Source organism: Salmo trutta, chromosome 13, assembly GCF_901001165.1.
Source record: "Salmo trutta chromosome 13, fSalTru1.1, whole genome shotgun sequence".
Classification (NCBI taxonomy): Eukaryota; Metazoa; Chordata; class Actinopteri; order Salmoniformes; family Salmonidae; genus Salmo; species Salmo trutta.
The window spans coordinates 51,428,408-51,449,931 of NC_042969.1; the positions used below are offsets into that span (position 1 = coordinate 51,428,408).

Genomic DNA, 21,524 nt, shown 5'->3' on the forward strand with positions numbered 1-21,524 from the left:
CTTTAAATAAGATATCCCATTCACACGAAGCATTATGTTGGTTCAATGCCTGACTTGGATCAGATTCACAGGCAACAGACGGTGAAAAACACCACCAGAGAATCTGTGCAAATTGCAGTGTTTGAATTCATGTCGGCTTTGAGGGTCAGGGGGAAAAACATAAAAAGAAGTCAGTGGAATTGAGTTCTCAGAAATAAAGCCTACTAGGTAGGGGAGAGAGGCTAACACCGATACTAATGATGAATACCTCCATTAGAAGGCTGTAGGACTGGTGGGGTAATATATATAGAGGGCTGGACTTGACGCTCTTGGACGATTCAAACCTAATTTATTTTTACCTCTGGGATCCCTTTTTCCCTGTAAAGTCATTTGGATTGGCTGCCATTGTGATACAACCATGGGGTAACACAGGTTATTGGCTACATGGTGCCATGAGGCAGAAATAGGCGAGGTGGGGATAGGGTGTGGGTGTAATAGGTTTGTATAGGGAGAATATATGAGGAGGGGATGGAGAGAAGAAAAAAGGAGAGAAGAAGGTGTAACAGAAGGTAAATCATCAGCCACAAACAGGCCTGTTAGTCTCTAGGGAATGAATCCACTTTTTTATTTTATTAGAAAAATTTCACACACCAGAAAAATTACATGTACAAAACTATAAGATTTGGAATTGCGTTATGTACAGATACAAAAGATAAAGCCAAATAAAAAGTGACGGACAACACAGAAGGTGAGTCCCCAGCAGTGAGCGTTTTTTCTTTAAGTCTGTCTGTTTGATTCAGTTCTCACTGGGTTCAGCTCAAAGGTGAAAAAAAAACGCAACACAGGAGGAGAGGGTGATGAAGACCATTGTGACGAAGAGGTGGTGGTGATGCACAGACATGCGGTTCAGTTTGCTTAGTCCCTGTTGGTTGGAGTTCTTCCTCCTATATATCCTTGGGTCCTCGGAGTCTGGATGGACAAAACACAGCACATACCTGCAGAGAAAGGAGAGACAGCGAAATCAGTGAGGAATATGTTCTATTCTGGCCTCACATCAGTTACAGTTGACCACACATACAAGCCCACTTAATCCAGGTTGATAATTGAAAGGGCTTCATAAAGATCAGCCAACAATTTAGCTCCTGAAGTATAGTGATGATACTGGTTCTCCTTGACCAGTGTTAAATTTATTGAATCCCTGGCATACTAAGGCTTTATATATAATGAAACAGAGAACATCCATAACATTTCCATAAACACAATAGACCCAAGTACAGTTTAATACAAACACAGGAAGCTTCACAAACACAGGCAGCCATACGGCCACTGTGCTTGGACAATGCACTCTGATGGATCCATGCAGTGTTGTGTTCTACTGCTGTTTGATACAAATGTAAATGACTGGCAGCCATGACTTGCAGCCTTCCTCACAGCACTGGCCAAACCGTGGTGAGCATGCCTGCGTGGCTATGAAACAAAACAGGATTATAAAACAACAAACCAGTGCCATTAAACAGCCATTGAATTGACCAGATGCTTTTCCAGTATAGCGCAAGATTACATTTGGGACTCCTCGGCCTTAGACTCATCCTCAATGTCTCACGCACTGTCAACAGAACAGTGATAGGAGTTAAGCCGGTCAGCTCAGACAGCCGAGTCCTTATAGTAGCCTGACTAAGCCTCCCATCGGGCTGGACATTTCATGGCTATGGATGCATGGCAGGTAGTGAGCTGAAAACAAGCCTGGCAGACATTTTAAATGATCACTTTTGCTTACATCTACATACTGAACTAGGCACTTTGAAAAATGCTGCTATATAAATCAAATCAAATTGCATTTGTCACATGCGCCGAATACAACATGTGTAGTGAAATGCTTACTTACAAGCCATTAACCAACAATGCAGTTTTAAGAAAATACCCCCCAAAAAAGTAAAAAATAAGTCTGGGTAGCCATTTGATTAGCTGTTCAGGAGTCTTATGGCTTGGGGATAGAACCTGTTTAGAAGCCTCATGGTACTAGAATTGGTGCTCCAGTACCGCTTGCCGTGCGATAGCAGAGAGAACAGTCTATGACTAGGGTGGCTGGAGTCTTTGACAATTTTTAGGGCCTTCCTCTGACACTGCCTGGTATAGAGATCCTGGGTGGCAGGAAGCTTGGCCCCGGTGATGTACTGGGCCGTATGCACTACCCTCTATATATAGGCTCTCTGTTGGCGTATCACTGTGTATGGCACCTGGAAGTAGCTGACTAGCTGGCACCGCAGGTGGTTTGTATTGGAGAGAAGAGGCTGAACAGGTGCGAGAGCAAGAGCTACAATTATGGATGCCATTTTGGAAATACTGTTCCCTTGTATATCAGGCTAACATGTTTGATGCTGAAAGCACTGAGTGGACTGAGGCCTATAAAGTGGAGGAGTTGAGAGGGTACTTATTTGTGCTTCTCAGTTGGCTGAATGTACTAGCATGTCAAAAAACCATAACTGCATGAAAGTGTTTTCAGTCACTTAATGCTGACTTCACGAGGCAGAAGTAGATTGTCCATTCGAAGCATAGGGGGCCATTACATCTTCACCCCCAACGCATTCAAACAAACAATTTGCTTTTCAATATCAAAGTGTACTATAACAAGTGACTTGAATTTATTTTTATTTTACATTCCCATTCAACATGTTCTGGACTAGTCTATAGCAGGCTTTATCCTGTGAAAAAAATGTATGGCTTTTAGTGTGACGTATTCTGCTTCAGGACCTTAGTGACCATGGGCGTTCTCTGCCTCTCCCTCCCAGCGTGGGAGCGTTGATAAAGTCAGCTAGCGTCTACCCAAAGCAGAACCTGCCTTCTCTACTACTCGCTCATTGGCACAGCAGGAGAGTCTCTCTTGAAGCACAACCACATATTACGAAGCGCTTGGATTCTGCAAAAGTGCAGAAATATCTTTCTGTATTTCCTTAACCACTTTAAACGTGTAAGTATCAAACTGAGTAAGGGCGACCTATTTGTACACTAGATTATAGCATCATACCGTAGCTTGCTTTCCATTAGGCCTGCCACTTGTTCTAAACCATTCGTGGTGTTGCATCAAACACTATTTTTAGCGAGTGTATACGAAATAGCTTAATTTACATCCATTTACAAACAAACCTTGTGCTGAGCATGCACCATTGAGCTATTTCTATGATCTTCTATCACCATCCAGGGGAAAGGATATTGGACCTGAATGAGGACAGGACCAACATTGCATCCGCCACTCTAGAAATGTTCCGAGAAATTTGACAATGTTCCAAGGGCAATAAGTGTATTCCATGGAGGGGTCAGTCCGATACACATTGTCAGACTCTTTTACTGTCACACCCTGATCTGTTTCACCTGTTCCTGTGATTGTCTCCATGACCTCCAAGTGTCGCCTATTTTCCCCAGTGTATTTATCCCTGTGTTTCCTGTCTCTCTGTGCCAGTTTGTCTTGTATGTTTGTCAAGTCAACCAGCGTGTTTTTCCCTTACTCCTTTTGATATTCTCTTTTTGATAGTCTTCCCAGTTTTGATCCCTGCCTGACTCTGGACTACTTTCCCGCCTGCCTGCCCTGACCTTGATTCTGCCTGCCCATCGGTACCTTTTGGACTCTGAACTGGTTTTGACCCTTTTGCCTGTCCACGACCATTCTCTTGCCTTACCCTATTGGATTAATAAATATTGTAAGACTCCAACCATCTGCCTCTTGTGTCAGCATCTGGGTCTCGCCTTGTGCCATGATATTTACACTACCCTAATTATGATTCCCATCATCACACCTTGCTTCTCATCAGTACCTATTGATTATGCAATTAATTGTGGCCTGAGCAGGAGATATAAATTGGGACCGGCTGTATTATGGATTGCAATCCGCCCCCTGGGGCAATCATCCAATGATCATCTGAAATGAATCACCTCAGTGTGTCTGCCACACAAATCTCTCTCCGAATGCCATCCAATGCCTGCCGACCCAGACACTGTTCAGGGGGCAGACAGTAATTTATTCTCCACACCGCCTTTCATCATCTCACCTTTTTACATGGGATGTTGATATTGTTGCTGTTTCACATTGTCTGGCTAGAGGGAGAGGGATAACAACAGTATTTTGCCCTTGGTTTTAGATGTCTTTTAGTCACCAAAACTGGCAAAATCTCTTTAATAAAACCATCACTGTGGTATTGTGAAGCTCAGTAGCCTCCTTTGCATTTTCCCTGATCAGAAGATCATGACAAAGTGACGAAATGAAAACAAATAGAGCCTACAACCTAATGTCCCCTGCCGCCTCGGTTCTGCCCTATGATATCTGAGCCGAACGTCATTCTGTCTCCCAAATAATAACAGAGCTTGTTTACATAATGTTTGCATAGCGACGCCATAGCTGAGATTTCAGACAGTTCAGCACAGACCATTTAGCCTGCTGTTCTTGACTTTTATTAGTGGGGAGACCTCTGTGATCTCACTCTAAACAACCTGTTTATTGATGCCAGGGACCTGTGATCATCAGGCGCTATGCCGCTGCTGATACATTGGGTAACAGGCTTATCACTGCGTCATCAGCATGGAGCAACGATTAGCCACATAACGATACTTTAATTGCAAGAGAAATGAGGCAGGAGACTTGACACAACTTAATGCTAAGTGTGGGAGGATGGGAAGATGGTCGCCATCAAGCCATACAACACATCATAATTGATTTCTCCCAGGCCTATTTTAGCAAGGTGTTGATAGCAATCTAAAGTCAATCAATTTTGTTTGTTGTTTTTGTGCAGATTTTTTTTTTTTTTGGGGGGGGGGGTTTCTCCTGAGCAATAAGGATCATAGCACATGCAGCCAAAAAATGGCAGCCCCCAACTTGATTCTGTACTTGCTGAATACAAACGCGTAGAGACAAGAATGGTATTGCCACTCGGTATATAAATATATTTTTCTGGGCGCAGACCGGCTGTGTGACAAAAAGAAACAGAATCCATGTCTTTGCAACTGTTTGGAATTAGTGCCAAGTTTAAATTGAGCTGCAGCGTGCCTCCGAGGCCCAATGCTTCAAACACCCAGAAAGCAGAAACTACGTCCCTGATTAAAGCCAACACACAGCCATGACAATAAAGAAAGCTGCAAAATTTGCTAAATAAATTCCTCTCCTGACATTTGAAGCCCTCTTGGTACAGTAGTAATTAATTACATTTGGCAGTGGTTGTGATATATAAAGCATCATCTGCTTTTTGTTTGTGTGGTGTATGTATTGTAGGAGCACCATAATTGTCTTGAGGGTGGAATCATGTGTAAATATGAGAGGCATGGTGTTCTGTTCTCACAACAAACACACACACACACACACACACACACACACACGCACACACACGCAGGCATGCACACACACGCAGGCATGCACACACAAACAGGCATGCACACACACATACATATGTATGAAAACACATACGCCCTGCACACGTATCCTACATATTGCTAATCAAAGCAAGGGCGATGAAAAGACAAAAACACTAATTAGGAAATTACACCAGCAGCAGAACTACGATCCTTTTAAAGTGGTTCTGTTTTCCAATCCTCATGTTATTTTGTGAGACAGAAAGCTGACGATACCAGGCTGTTTGAACTCAGTTTTAGATTAATGAAATAGACACACACACACACATCTATCTTGGCTTCATCTCATCTCTTTCAAGTCTAACCTTAAACCTGTCTCATTTCTCAAACTCATGCTTGATGGTGAGATATGTCTTATCAATAGTGATTTCATGGCCCGGGCCTAGGTACTGACAGCTGGCTGAGCCTTTCCATTTGTCCCTGTCCACCCCGGAATGGTGAGGGCTTAGAACAATGGAGTCCCCTGATTTCACACATCACTACACCTCAACCCTCTCCACATTAGTATCCAACGAAAAATACAAAACAAAAGCACCTGTCCACCCACCACTGACATATTATTAATTAGACAGACACACAATTAGTTTGCGGATAAAATATATTAACGGTCAGTTTACTCTCAACTATCAAAGGCAAAAGCCAGCCATCAGAGTGAGAGTAGAGTGAAACTATTCGTTAAGACATAAAGTGACGCTCCAGAGCATGTTCACATTGCACTCTCCTCTTCATTTCCCCTCCCTTCTCGACACGCTTCTGTGCTCTCAGATGTTAGCAGGTAAAAGAAAGAGTTCGCAGGGGAATTGATGGCAAGGTTTACGTCTGAGGCGAGAAATAGCTGCAATTATCAATTATGCATACCTCCCTTGCTTTGTTTCAGAAAGCCGATATGTAATAGCAGAGGCCCTTCACTGTAACATCCCTCCTCTCTATCACACGATAGGACCAGATCACCTTGTAATCACCTTGTCGTACAAATTGTAGAATGGCCGTCACCCAAGCCCTGTCTGAACACAAGCTGGGCAAGGGTGAGAAATCACCTGCAATAAGTTGTGGGATAAAATGTTAATGGGATTGATCTGTGTTTGGCTGTACTATGGTATACTATGACCACTGCAGTGATCTAAGATAACATAGACCTAAGCCATGACAAGGTCACTGGATAAATCTCTAGAAAGCACAAACCTTTCATTGATGTGAGAATAATTAAGTAGGATCTCATAGGCCTCCTGGGAAATGACCACCCACATGCATGCCCTCCAAGAAACGTATTAATTGACTTAAATAAACAAAACGTTTCATGTTAGCACATAAAATAGGGCAGCAGGTGGCGGCAGGTAGCCTAGTGGTTAAGAGTCTTGGGCCAGTAACCAAAAGGTTGCTGGATCAAATCCCCAAGCTGACTAGGTGAAAAATCTGTCTAAGTACCCTTGAGCAAAGCACTTAACCGTAATTGCTCTTTCAACCTAGATAGCAGACGATTCCGGGCCACTGCGGCAACTGTTTGGCACTGCTGGCTTTGCCTCGCAGGGGCCAGTCCTATGTGGGCCAACAGTGGGCCAAATACAGCAAACAAGTCCGTATTCATTATGGCAGGGTACATTTGGGTCGATTGTGGCTTGCGATATAATGCCAACATATATTTATTTTTCTTTTTTTATTAAATATGCACTCAACATTTTATCCCTTTTAACTGCCTGTACCCTTTGATCCAGTGTTATTAATCTTTTAGATTGAGTATTAGTATATTTTGTACTGTTGGCCTACATGCAAGTAAGCATTTCATTGTAAGGTATTACTCTACTTCTTGCATATGACAATAAACATACTTTCCATACTTGCCTTGACAATGGATTGAAATGAACCCTCTATTTTGGTGCTATATAAAGTTTAACCTATTTAATGGTTTAATGGTTCTTTAGAACCTAAGGAAAGGGTTCTTGATATAGCCATACAGGTTCCATTCATAACCTTAAGCATGGCTTTAATATAAGTTTTAAAAAAAACATCAAATAGCGTTTAACTATCTTTAAGGCAAAGAACTTTCACTAGTGAAAACCATGTTTCTTTTTTTGGGGTGTACCAAATGTTTTACTCTGTTAGATTATTCAAAGTGACACCTGAAAGTAAATACCTCCAACTCTTGGCGCCAGCCCCTAGTCATATGATATAAACAACCAATTAAACTACAAGACCCCTGCTATTTCGAGAGGAGACCCCAGATCAGTTACCAACTTACAGCATGGCTAGCTAGCTACATGCGACAATAGCACTGTTGTTGGATCGGTTGCATCCAATAGCTAGCTAGTTAGCTAGCAAGCTAACTTCATGAAATAGGTAAGCTAGCTATTTTTCCCAACCTGACATTTTATATAGCTTAACTAGCTGTTAATAATATATGTTCCTTATGAAACTGCAGTATAGGCAAGGTAACCTGGCAAGGTATAGCAAGTAGGCTGTCAACTGAAATTATTTGCTGTCCGGTTATTTGACTAACATTTGTGAGCTAAATCGAGGAGCTTGTTCTTTGTGATCGCTAGCTTGCTATCTAAGTTAACATGTCCTTAGCTGCCCAGGTAAAATGAGCCAGTGTACTAGCTAACATTAGTAGCTAGCTACTGTTACTCACTGGCTAGTTCAAAATGTTCCTTTAGGTTGTGTGAGTTAGCTGTCAAGGGGCCACTACTGAGGACGCTAGCTATTAAAGGGTGAGTACTGTAGCTAGCTAACTATAGCTAACTCTATTTGATAAACATGTTATGTTTGTAGCTGTCTAGTAACAGTGCTATGGAATGTTAGATATATATGTGTGCTTGGCTAGTGTTACCAAGCGAATTAATGTGTGTTAGCTTGGCAAACATTAGCATGTAGCTGACATTACTGTGTTGACAAGAAGGTGGGAAGCGTGTCTGCCACTTGCCATTTAAGGTAAAGTCTCCCTCTTTACTTTTTTGTGGTTAAACCTTAGATTCAAACATAAGTGTTAGTAGGGCATGTCATAATAATGGTGTATGCCATTCCCCTTTTGACCCTCCTTCTGACAGTAGGACCTGCTCCTCTCCATTACCCAACATACAGCCCACAGTAACGTCAATAATATTTATATTCTAAGGTTACCTAAACCTTCCTAAACACAACCAAATATACAGTATAGAATGTTTAATTACTGTTAGAATGTTGATTTTTAGCTTGAATCGAGGCCCAACAGGTCTTATGTTAACTGTTTTGTGCTGGTAGAGAGATCATATAATCACATAACCATGACAAATTAAAGCTAAATCATTTTATTCTTCAATATTAATATTAATACATACTTGAAAATGTAACAGTTGTATTCTGCACTTTTTTTTTTTTTTTGTAGTTAAAAAAAATAAATAAAACGTATATCTTGAGCTACCTTTTGAATATTTTCATGCCTCCTCACAGTGATCGAAGTTAACCATTTACATTTACATTTACATTTTAGTCATTTAGCAGACGCTCTTATCCAGAGCGACTTACATTTTTTTTTTCTGGCCTGGCCCCCCGTGGGAACCGAACCCACAACCCTGGCGTTGCAAACACCATGCTCTACCAACTGAGCTACAGGGAAGGCTGTAGCTCAGTGTTGCTTGTTGTTTTGGCCTTGGTTGGAGGTGGGGGTTTTTATCTGTAAGGTTTAGCGACATTGTTGGTCTCTTTTTGGCATTTCCGTCTCGACTTAGTCAGCCATTATAATTATGCTTTAAAGGTTTGTGGTATTATTAGCAGAAGATAACCAATATCCAGATCTGTATGGAGCCTTAGTTATCCAAAACTAAGATAGTGTTTGTGTTTTTGATATTGGAAAAAAAACTAGTTACTAGTTTTTCAGCAAGCCAATAGGCTATTAAAATTAGGTGAATTACTTAATATTGACATACAATATCCCTATCTTATGGTGCCTTTTCTGTTGTCTGAGTGGTTACAGATTGACTATTTGGGATTGAAAGGTGGCTGTGATGTGAAAGAGAGTGTGTGGAGGATCACGGCACACATAATCTTCCATGATCTTTCAAAGACCATGAACTGCCCTTCTGCCAACTGCAGCTCGAATGGATAGTTCACTGTAATTTTATGTTCTACTGTTGCCAAAGTCCTTCATGAATACTAGAAAGCATAGAAAGAAACATCGAAATAAACCAATGATTCTACAATTTTAATTTAAAGCTGCGGTGAGGAGAATAATCAATTCCATTTTCAGGAATTTTCCAAGCTGATTAAAGGCACGGTCAACTAAGTGTAAACTTCTGACCCACAACAATTTTGATACAGTGAATTATAAGTGAAATAATCTGTCTGTAAACTATTGTTTGAAAAATTACTTGTGTCATGCACAAAGTAGATGTCCTAACCGACTTGCCAAAACTATAGTTTGTTAACAAGAAATTTGTGGAGTGGTTGAAAAATGAGTTTTAATGACTCCAACCTAAGTGTATGTAAACTACTTTATACAAAAACAAATAATGAAAGAAAAGCATTGCTGTTAGAATTTTGTAAAGTTAGTGTGGGAGAGGTGCCTCCTGGCATTGACAACTTAGATGGAAAGCTACTGAGGATGGTAGCTGACTCTGTAGCCACTCCTATCTGTCATATATTTAATCTCAGCCTAGTGGAAAGTCTTTGTCCGCAGGCCTGGAAAGAAGCCACCCTTATTCCGCTACTAAAAGAATGGTAAAGTGGCTTTTACTGGTTCTAACAGCAGACCGATCAGCATGCTGCCAGCTCTTAGCATACTGCAGGAAAAAATGGTGTTTGACCAAATACAATGCTATTTCTCTGTAAACAAATTAACAAATGACTTTCAGCATGCTTATAGAGAATGGCACTCAACATGTACTGCACTGACACAAATGAATGATGATTGGGTGAAAGAAATTGATAACAAGATTGAGGGAGCTGTATTGTTAGATTTCAGTGCAGCCTTTGATATTATTGACCATAACCGGTTGTTGATAAAATGTATGTGTTATGGCTTTTCAACCCCTGCCATATTGTGTATTCAGAGCTATCTAGCAAGTAGAACTCATAGGTTTTTTTTTTAAATTGAAGCTTCTCCAATGTCAAACATGTAAAGTGTGGTGTACCGCAGGGCAGCTCTCTAGGCCCTCTACTCTTTTCTATTTTTCCAATGACCTGCCACTGGCATTAAACAAAGCATGTGTGTCCATATATGCTGATGATTGAACCATATACGCATCAGCAACCACAGATAATGAAGTCACTGAAACCCTTAACAAAGAGTTGCAGTCTGTTTTGGAATGGGTGGCCAGTAGTAAACTGGTCCTGAACATCTCTAAAATGAGAAGCATTGTATTTGGTACGAATCATTCCCTAAATTCTAGACCTCAGCTGAATCTGGTAATGAATGGAGTGGCTGTTGAACAAGTTGAGGAGACTAAATTACTTGGTGTTACCTTAGATTGTAAACCATTATGGTCAAAACATATAGATTCAATGGTTGTAAAGATGTGGAGAGGTCTGTCCATAATAAAGAGATGCTCTGCTTTCTTGACACCACACAAAGCAAGTCCTGCAGGCTCTAGTTTTAGCTTATCTTGATTATTGTCATACGGTCAAGTGCTGCAAAGAAAGTCCTAGTTAAGCTGCAGCTGGCCCAGAACAGCGTGGCACGTCTTGCTCGTCATTGTAATCAGAGGGCTAATATTAATACTATGCACGCCAGTCTCTCTTGGCTAAGAGTTGAGGAAAGATTGACTGCGTCACTTCTTGTTTTATTAGAAACAATGTGTTGGAAATTCCAAATAGTTTGCATAGTCAACTTTCACACAGCACGGACACACACACTTACCCCACCAGACATGCCACCAGGGGTCTTTTCACAGTCCCTAGGTCCAGAAATTCAAGGACACATACAGTATTATACAGAGTCATGAGTGCATGAAACTCCCTTCCATCTTATATAGCGCAAGTGAACAGCAAACCTGATTTAAAAAAACAAATAAAGCAACACCTCATGGCACACCGCCTCTCACCCACGTGACCTACTTGTTGTTTGTATGTACTGACATGTATCTGTAACTGACAGATGGACACACACACACACACACACACTACATGTTAATGTTTTTAAATGTATGTAAATTGCAAAGTCTTATGTCTGTATTGTCTTTTTCGTTATGTGTCGGACCCCAGAAAGACTAGCTGTCACCATTGTCGTTGGCTAATGGGGCTCCTAACAAATTAATAAAAAAACATCTAATTGGGGACAACAGTCAATGGAGTGAGTGGAGTAGTAGAGAGTTAAGAGAGAAAGTAGCCTAATCCAGACAGATCTAGTAATGCCTACCCCTGAGTTGCGGCTGGGGTCCTCTCCCGCTGTGTTCCTCCATCAGTGTTTTCAGGACCTAATTGAGCTGATCACTTACCAAATTTGACTCCTCAATTGCCTGTCTGCCCATAATTATCTCTCATCTGTTTAGCCATGTTATTAGTTAAGCCAGAGGAACCAGTAGCGTGGACAGAGAGGAGATGGGAGGCAGACATGAGATGTCTCTGGGAGAAAGATTGGGTCCTCCTACAGAGTAACTCAATTTTACTCTTCAACACCCTCCCTCTCCTGTTTGTAGTCACAAACTAATCAGATTGGGCCTGTCTGGGACCTCTAACATGGTTGGCTAAAATCAACACAGAACACTCTCACACACAGCCCTAAATTAGAGATATCTGTGGCATGCATGCTAAGAAATATATGGTCAAATTGGTTAAATAATGAGTAAGGCCTGGGTGGTTTTCTGACCTTGTGACCTGACCAGGGAGTGTTTCCTGGTCAATCCACAGAGTACATAATCCTGTGTACACTCACCTTTGGCTGTGTCCCCATCCTGAGTCTGAAGACAGTCAGGTAAAGTAAGGTACATTATCAGCAGGTCCAGGAATAGATCCAGGTGCATGAACAGGTCCAGGTATTGGCAAGTCCTGGTCCAAGTACAGGGCCAGGAACAGCGGATACATAGACAGTGTGAGCCACAGAGAGATACAAGGCAATACGTTTCAAAAGCCACTGGCGAGGCCGTTGGCTCGTCTAGCTCCAATCCCCATAGATTATGATGGTGAATTCAGTTCTTATTAATCCATTTTGGGGTGTTTTCATGGGGGGTCCGTAAATACAGTGTGAACTATGGGGGACGCAAGGAGGATGTCCAGCAGGAGTCCTAAAAATGTTCCTGATTTATAATCCAATCTCCTTGATTCCTGGAATCCTGGAATATTCTGAAAAACAAAAACATGACCAAATGGTTACTGACTGAGTTGAATGCATGATACTGTATGTAGAATCTAATCAGTGATTGAGTTGAATGCATGACATCAATCACAACTAATCTTGAGATATGTGCAATAGTTTGAATGGTAATTGGATTCATAATGATGATATTTACTGGAAGGTGAATCAGATGATATGTTTGTTTGTATATGCTATTGTGCTATGATCTGTTTTGTATTGCTCCTACAGTGTATTGGTGTAGGAGGAAAATGTAAGTAATTGTAAGTCATGTTTCTGCATTATGTTGTTTGGATGTCTGCTGCTTTCAAAGGGGCAACACTCAGTGTTAAGGGGGTGGGCTCTGCAATTAGTCTCGCTGAATATGCCATATGTGTAGGAACAGACTCCTGAGGGAGGTCTCTGGCAGTAACGTGGCTAGCAATATGTTAGCTCTGACTAAGTGACATTTTCTCTCCGACACGGCCATCTTTCCATCTCAGTTTGTATCTATTCATCTATCTTACACTAAACCCCCTCCCCCTCTCTCATATTCTTCTCTCAGGTAGATGAATGGAGAGGAATAGGGAAAGAAGGGAACCATTACTCTTGGAGGATGATGGCTGCTTCTCGCCGAGAAGCAGAAGGAGTCATCAAATTTTAAAGTCACTCCAGTCTCGGTGAGCCCTCTTGTCGTCGTCAGCGGCAACGGGCGCTGGCGTGTCTGGTGGGAGAGACAAATAGAGGTGAGGGATGAGGCGGGTAGAGTTAGTGACAGCCAGACTGGACGCGGTGCGGTGCGTTCATCACCTCTCGTCTCAGGGACACAGCAGGGAGCCTGCGGACATGGCTGCGGGAATGTGATTCATGGCCCGGTGTCAACTGTACCAAATTGGCACCATTTTGTCTCACACAGGGCAGCTCCACAGGTTTTTGGCACAGATCTGATATGGAATCCGGGACTCAGATCACATGGTAGCCTTGCACTTACTGGTTGTGTGTCCGATATGCTTCTACTGGTGGAAGCAAATTGTGATTTTACAGAGTGATTACAGAATGTAAGTGTATTGAGTGGTTGTTCACTGCAGCACCTTTTCAGAATGAATATATGTGCATTGCAGTGCAAAGTGTGCATTACACAGGAATGACTTTGAGAATGTGGTTGCCCACTGCAAAGGTTTTGGTCAGGTTCAAAGGCAGCCAAATTCAATCATTTTCATTGACAAAATTATCCTCAGCCTAAATGGATCATTTTGGTTCATTATGTCCCTTACTTTCCACTAAAATCAATGTTGTAGCTGACATGGGTGATTGACGGAATTGAAAGAGAGGGCCTGTCTCTCCCTGACCCCGATTTAATTCACCATATTGATTTAGTGATTTACAAGGCCATGGCTCTGGATATCCATGGCCATTCATTCAGAAAGTGCAATTATCCAACGGGAACAATGTATCCAAGTTTCTCACTCTGGCGAGGTTCTTTAAAATATATCTGGCTGTGACCCATTGAATCAGTTGAATGGCCCTGTTCGTAGCAATTACATGTCTCTGAACTGGCATTTTATGTGATGCAATGAGGTGTGCTGGGCTGGGTTATGCTATGGGCTCATGTTCAGTGGCAGAGCTCTAGCTGCTGATACCTACTGTAGGCCACAGAAGGAATACAAATTAATTACAAGCCAGATGTTTCAGACATGCCATAGAGATACCACATTGAAAATTATGAAAAATTGGGTCACTCTCTCATTCACCCCATTCACAACCATTTGTATCTGTCTCTCTCTCTCAAGTACTTACTTCCCCCCACATCGACGATGGTGGCCTCTTTGGGTGTGAGGGAGGCTCTCCTCTTCATCTCAAAGGCAGTCCTGGAGTGACGCCTCTTACTTGGCGACAGCAGGTCCTCAGCAGTCATGTCTGATATCTGCACTGCCTTCTCACAGTCAACCACCAGCACCATGGTGTTAGAGTTCTTTAGGGTGGCATTAGGCGATGCTGCTCCACTCACACCCCCTCCTACCCCTGTCCCTGGTCCCACTCCCACCCCAGCAAAGGCATGACCCTGCTGCTCCTCCTGATTCTCTGTAACTTTAGACCCAGAGTGGGACACCTGTCCCCCAGCCTGTCCTCCGTTGGTCTGGGCACGGATGTTGGCCAGGGTGCCCACCTTGCCTGTGTCCATGCTCTGGTGGCTGTAGACCTTGTAGCGGATCATGAGGATGATGATGAAGACGAGAACGGAGGCCACGATGATGCCACCAATAATGATGATCATGGTGCCGCCCAGGAACTGGCTGTGGAGGGCCTGGCACTGGCTGTACTCGGTCTCTGTGATGAACTGGACACAGCCCACCTGCCGCGTGGCCGTCAACGAGGTGATGCCGTCGTCGTAGACCGCCAGGACACACAGGTCGTACTCACGCCCTGACACCAGGTCACGAACCAGGAAGTCCTGATTGGTGGACGGGATCATTCTATTGATTAGAGAGAGAAACATGTTTTAGGATTGATGACTAACATGGTATATACAGGAACTAATAATCTGTAGATGGGGGAAATATTTTGAAAAGATGATTAATTCTGGGTAAAGAAAGGTAGTGTAAATACTAGACTTGTCTAAAGGGCTATGTGAATGGATATGGATAGTTCAAATGGACCGCTAAGACATACTTTTTATCTTAAGACATTTTTCCACAGTATTATAATAGCGTTATGGTACACCCCTTGTTCTGAGGTGCAATCGAACTGTTCCAGCCTATTGGGCTTACTAGTGGGACCGTCAAAATGACGAACCTCAAAATCAATATTAAAGGTCTATAACAATGGATTTACCAGAAATGTATAACATGGAATATACTGTGGATGAAAGTAATCAGTGTAAAGGTCCCTTGTGGATTCTCTGAAGCTTTGACTCTGCAGAGAGCTCGTGAGTTACATCCACAGTCAATCATCTAACCCTGGTCCAATGAGTTTGTAGAGAAAGACCATATTGAGATCAATGTCCATCCAAGGAGTAAAGCATGTGTCCTATAGGTGCCAATACTACCAGATAATATGGTGCATGTAGGCTTCAGAAGCACTGTAGAACCTATCAACATCAGGAGATACTGTATGTTCCTTCAACACAAGCAATTTCCTTTTTCCTTTTGGTACCATATCTTTTCATTCTTAAAATCACCCCTTTCAGCACTGAACCGAAAGGATTTGATATGATTGGACTCAATTTGTCAGCAAATTTTTCAGGAATGCTCCACTTTTCTAGATGATGTCCATTTCCGTGTCCCATTCCTGCAGCTGTACAGCAGGGTAAGAAAAAATATGAACAAAGAGAAAATAAAACTACGCAGTCGTTGGCCGACGCCGTTCCCTGTCATAATAGTCTGGTGAATCAGACCTTTGCAATGACAACAATACGCAGACTGTTGTGACAGAAACTACAAACTTGGCAACACTGTACAGTAGTGTAGACCCTTGAAAGGCACTGTGACAGTGTGTGGTCATGTGTGTGATTTCTGACAGTATAAGTGAGCAGTGGATTATCTGTACACAAAGTGATGCCAGTAACATCTTGAGCTGTGATTTAATGTCAGTCCCCATTTTGCATAACTCCCCAAAGCTTCCAAATCTCCCATTTTCATTATGTGTGTATCATTAACTGGCTAACAAGTCTTGACATTTAAATTTACATCAACAGTTCAAAAAGCTGAGTTTGTAAACAACGCCCAGTGTCATCTCACTAAGCCGCCTTGCTTGAGGCTGAGTATACCAGTAGAACACTTAATATAAGTTAAGAAAACTCTCCTGGACTTGGCAAAATAAATTACAATCATTTAATGTTCACCATTATTTTGAAGACATAGAGAATAGATTGTTGACAGTGTTGAGAGAATGGATGATTTAGGCTTGGACCTCACCCTCAACTGTGACTACAGTACTGAGCTGTCCGTCCCAGAATGTGCATGGCTCAGTACAGTGTTAAATCACAAGGTGCTTGGGATCATTAGCACCTCTATTCATTATAAACCAAGAAATACTCCAACTTTTCTGGCGGAAAGTTTAACATTTACACTAAAGACAGAATAAATTGTAAATATAATAATGGAAATGTCATTTTCAATCTGTTATGCAAACCAGACATATTGACACAGTAATTAAATAGGAAATATTCTCGGGAGTTGTTTGCACCAACTTCCGAATAATCCAGTGCATACAATAATCCAGTGCATAATTAATGAATTGATGTGAATTGACAAAATGAATTACACGGGGTGGGGGAATAACAATAATCGTAACCCCTGCATCCGGCCAGAAATGTTATTACTGCCACTGCAACCCCTTCCTAATCTTTATTCACCCCGATGTATCTTTGCATCTTTCTCTAGAGTCTTTTCCAATCCAGTACCAGATAGAGAAGTGACATGCCAATTGCAAGGTTATGAAAGGTTCAAATCCACATTCTCCATTAAGACAATCAACCAACCGTAACCTTGGTCTTGACCCCCTTTTTTTTAAAGAGTCATTGTAGCTAATGCTCTTACAGATGCTCTTGGCTATAATGAAATCAGACGTCTGAGTCCAAGGGATTTCCTCGTTCACATGTAATACAAAGGCCTTACGGGTTGCCATGACAATACATCACATCATCTCAATGGGGAATGAACAACAGAAGAATATAAATAGGGTTCAGCTCCCTTAGCATTGTTCCATTTATCTTGGTCAACGTTCTCAATATCGCACTTACGTTGGCAGGGAATTGGTTGAGTGTATTCCTGTTAAAAGGTGAAAGACAGCGTTTATTAATTGTGGATCCCCTGAGGTGGCCGTTTGGCTTGCGTAACTCCTCCAACCTATTGACTACTAAAAAGAGAGCACCTGTTAGAGGAAGCATTATCCTAATCCAACTAGAATCATGGAAAAGTCTGCAAATTGGTCCACCAGTCTGCAAAGACAATTTTCTTCTCTCTCTCTCCTTCTGTCTCTCTATCTCTGTGTGTCACTCTCTCTCTGTGTCTCTTTCTCTTCCTCTCTCTCCTTTAATAGTTAATATTATGGTCTGTAGGGACAGAAGAAGATGACCGTGCAGAAGAGAGTAGCTGGCGGATCTCAATCCTGGATCCTATTAAAGCGTGGCAGGGGAGAGGGAGGTTCTCTCTGTCTAACCACTTTAAAGGTGCTTTTGAAGTCCTCTCATTTGCCTCACCTTTGCCTGTTAATTTGACTGGAAGCCCAGAGTCTGTCTCTCTCTCTCTCTCTGTATAGGGATGACATCCAGACTGCCTTTACGGAGATTCATTATAGCACAATGCTGAACAAAGTCGCCTTGATCTAGGCTGTGCAGAGGACCTTTATCTGGTGTTTCTGTGCTTTGGCTTATTACAGGACTTATCATGGACGTGGCGGCTCCGGAATAGGCTATCAGACATGAGACACTTTATGTGCTGGGGGCAAGGACAACATAACAAAACAGTTACAAAAATCAATAGAAAAAGGGTATTGGAGCAATGCAGGGAGACTGATTCTTGATTCATGAAAAACCCTTGCGGCAGATACCCCAAATTAAATTACTCCGCAATGAAGCCGGGTGCCAATTGTGAATAGGGGAGGAAATGATTCTCTTTGTGGGAAATTTAGGGCAGAGAAATGAAACTGCTAGTTGTTTATGGTTTTTTCATTCTTCACGAGACTGATTGAAACCTCTAAATGAAGAGCCTGATGAGATGAGTGGAGCTTGAAATGGAACGCAAATGAAACGCTGATTTTTGGTAAATAACTACGACAATCAGCGTGTTGATCTCAAAATGCATACTTGGATCACTAATATTGATACATCTGTTTATTTAGTTGGTGTTCAAAAACAATTTCCTAATACACTGATTTCAAATGTACCACACATGCATCCTCTCGACGACACATAGTATCAAACATCGACCTGTAGTAAGAGAAGTCTTGATTCCATAGACAGGAGGTAATGAAATAGCATGTTTGAAATGATATCTACATATTGTACTTTGTCTAGACTCTTTAGAGGGGTGATAATTAATGTGTGCTACAGGTGCCGTCTTTCTATCAGTAACATACACTGTTGTTTAAAATGTCGTAATATTGGTAGTAGCTCTTCCTAAAATCTCTGTTTTCTCAAGAGGAACAAGTAGGAACACAAAATGTCCTTCCCACATAATCCCATCTGTACGGATGCACTGTATAATTTCCTGAATGATTGGTGTGCAAGTCTGGCGGAGAAACACTGACCTAAACATTTTTAATGCGTGGGGGATTTGCTTTGTGGATGATGGTGTATCGGGGAAGTAGCAGGGATTTAAGGCATATCACTAGTGAGGTGTGTATGGCTCACATATTTATTTATACAATTATCAGAGCTAGCTCTAGTCTCAGGTACACCTGACTAGGTTACTAATGAGCCCCCATTGACTGAGGGGGAAGGGGGTGTGGGGGTGAGTGGTGCATGCAACTTTGAATCATTGCGCACACACAGATCGTTGCGCGTGCGCACACACTCTCTCTTTCAAGGCTGTGCAACCAGTTTTTTTTTTTTTTTATAATTCCCCAAATGGGCTTTTCCAAAAGCAAGGTTGAGGATAAGTGACAGTCAATTTAATTTCTCTGACTCCCTTGTGTTGTCCCATTCATATCAGGTACGTCAGGCGGCCCCAGAATGAAATTCAGACGGGAAATATTTAATACTCTTTGTTAAATAAATGAGCTTGACAGGATTACTCATACCAGGTTGGGATAATAGACAAGCCAGAGGTGAATTCAATTAAAGAGTGACAATAAAAAATATACTTCTCAAGTATTGTTGAGCTTAGCAAAGTTTCAGTTTGAGGATAAAAATGTTGGATTCATGAGTCTGAACTTATTTTTCCCTGGTATTTTCTTAGCCAGCCTGGGGTCACTGAGAAGCACTGTTTGGGGACAGATTAGGAACACTAACACATAAACACAAATTTCTTCTTAAATCTCATTGCATCAGGCTGAATTTCCACTGCATTTGAACTCAGTTACAAACATCCATTTGATACAGTTGAGTCAATGATTTAAATAGAAGTCGTTTGATAAAAGAGGGAAGCATGAAATACTGTTGGTGCCGCTGCTCTCAAGGGTACGTACATACCCGGCACATACATAAAAACGCACAGGTGCACGCACGCATCCATGAACACACGCACGCTCACACACATAGTTAGACACAGCTGCCTGCCAGCTTCTCTAACAGCATGAAAGGGGACTGTATTGTGCCGACAGGCCTGGTTTTCACAGAGACTCTGTGCCACGCCCCATTATTCATTCCCCTCACAGCATCAGCGAAACGCTGCCCCTGGGCCCCAGGGCGAAGAGCACAGCCAGGGACAATCAGTCTGTGGGTGGCAGAGCCTCTACCCATTTCACTTCTGAACTAGGCCTCTCCCTTCCTGATCCTTAGCACAGACTGAATCCTGCCCACAATGTGGTGTGTAGGACAAAAAGGGCCTTTGTTTGGTGAGGAAGCAGGTCATGGATAAAACATCTGCAGAGATTTCATTGCCCCCACATTTGGGCAGTCTTGATACAACATTTTGAACAGAAATACAATGGTTCGTTGGATCAGTCTTAAACGTTGCACATACACTGCTGCCATCTAATTGCCAAAATCTAAATTGTGCCTGGTCTGGAATAATACACATGGTCTTTCTCCTGCATTTCAAAGACGATGGTATAAAAAAAACTGACTGTCCAGTTTTTTCTTTGTATTCTCTTTTACCAGATCTAATGTGTTATATTCTCCTACATTCATTTCACATTTCCACAAACGTCAAAGTGTTTCCTTTCAAATGGTATCAAGAATGTGCATATCCTTGCTTCAATTCCTGAGTTACAGGCAGTTAGATTTGGGTATGTCATTTTAGGCGAAAATTGAAAAAAAGGGGCTGATCCTTAAGAGTTTAACTTCTGGGAGGAATGTGTTGTGAAATTGTGATTTCTGTTGTGTGAAGGAAGAAAGGGAAGTCTCCTCCCTTGCAAAAAGAAACTCTCGGCCAACCCCCTCCCTTACGCTAATTTCAACCGTGTTTATGATCCGGGTGGACACACGCAAAGCAGTAAACATGGAAGAAGTGAGTGAGGATGTTTTCAATACAGCTATTCCATTCTATCTCGTCATTTAAGCCACTGCAACAGTTATGCTTAAAATGTTTGACTAGTAAAGGGGACAATTTCACATGCTTGCCAACTGGAAAAATACACCAAGCAATGTATGGAGAAAATTTCTACAAACAAGCATGTTCAGCAAGCGGTTGATAGGACTGGCAGTGGACGAAGTGCGTACCGGTATGTATACATTTCAGATGAACTTGCGGCTAGCCAGCTGTATCATTCATCCTACATTACTATCAACTGGCCAGCTGTATCAGGCAGATAAAAAAAGTTTATTTGCTAACTATCCATTTGATTGATGAATTTGAGAAAATGGTATTAATTGCTGGACGGGAAATTGGCTAACAATTTTTTTTACAGTAACAGTCAAAAGTTTGGACACACCTACTCAGAAATTGCAGCCCAAATAAATGCTTCACAGAGTTCAAGTAATAAACACATCTCAAAATCAACTGCTCAGAGGACACCGTATGAGTCAGGCCTTCATGGTCGAATTGCTGCAAAGAAACCACTACTAAAGGAAACCAATAAGAAGACACTTGCTTGGGCCACGAAACACGAGCAATGGACATTACACCGGTGGAAATCTGTCCTTAGGTCTGATGAGTCCAAATTTGAGATTTTTGGTTCCAACAGCTGTCTTTTGTGAGACACAGAGTAGGTGAACGGATGCTCTCTGCACGTGTGGTTCCCACCATGAAGCATGGGGGAGGAGGTGTGATGGTGTTGGGGTGCTTTGCTGGTGACAATGTCAGTGATTAAT

The 21,524-nt window shown here is 42.0% G+C and overlaps 1 protein-coding gene across 5 annotated transcripts in view; it reads right to left on the reverse strand.

Moving 5' to 3' along the window:
- Positions 1 to 573: 573 nt before the first annotated feature.
- The window catches only part of LOC115205974 (leucine-rich repeat and fibronectin type III domain-containing protein 1-like protein), a 114,073-nt gene continuing 93,122 nt past the window's right edge, over positions 574 to 21,524 (reverse strand). For 3 of the 5 annotated variants that reach the window (XM_029772438.1, XM_029772436.1, XM_029772437.1), the window contains 3 exons: positions 14,408 to 15,084; positions 13,218 to 13,334; positions 12,536 to 12,621 (listed from right to left, as the gene is read on the reverse strand). In XM_029772438.1, the coding sequence (XP_029628298.1) occupies positions 13,264 to 13,334; positions 14,408 to 15,084 (748 nt within the window). In that variant the 3' untranslated portion in view covers positions 12,536 to 12,621; positions 13,218 to 13,263. Of the gene's footprint in view, positions 975 to 12,214; positions 12,622 to 13,217; positions 13,335 to 13,541; positions 13,627 to 14,407; positions 15,085 to 21,524 lie in introns of those variants that run through there. The other 2 variants (XR_003880715.1, XM_029772439.1) reach the window with 2 other exon arrangements.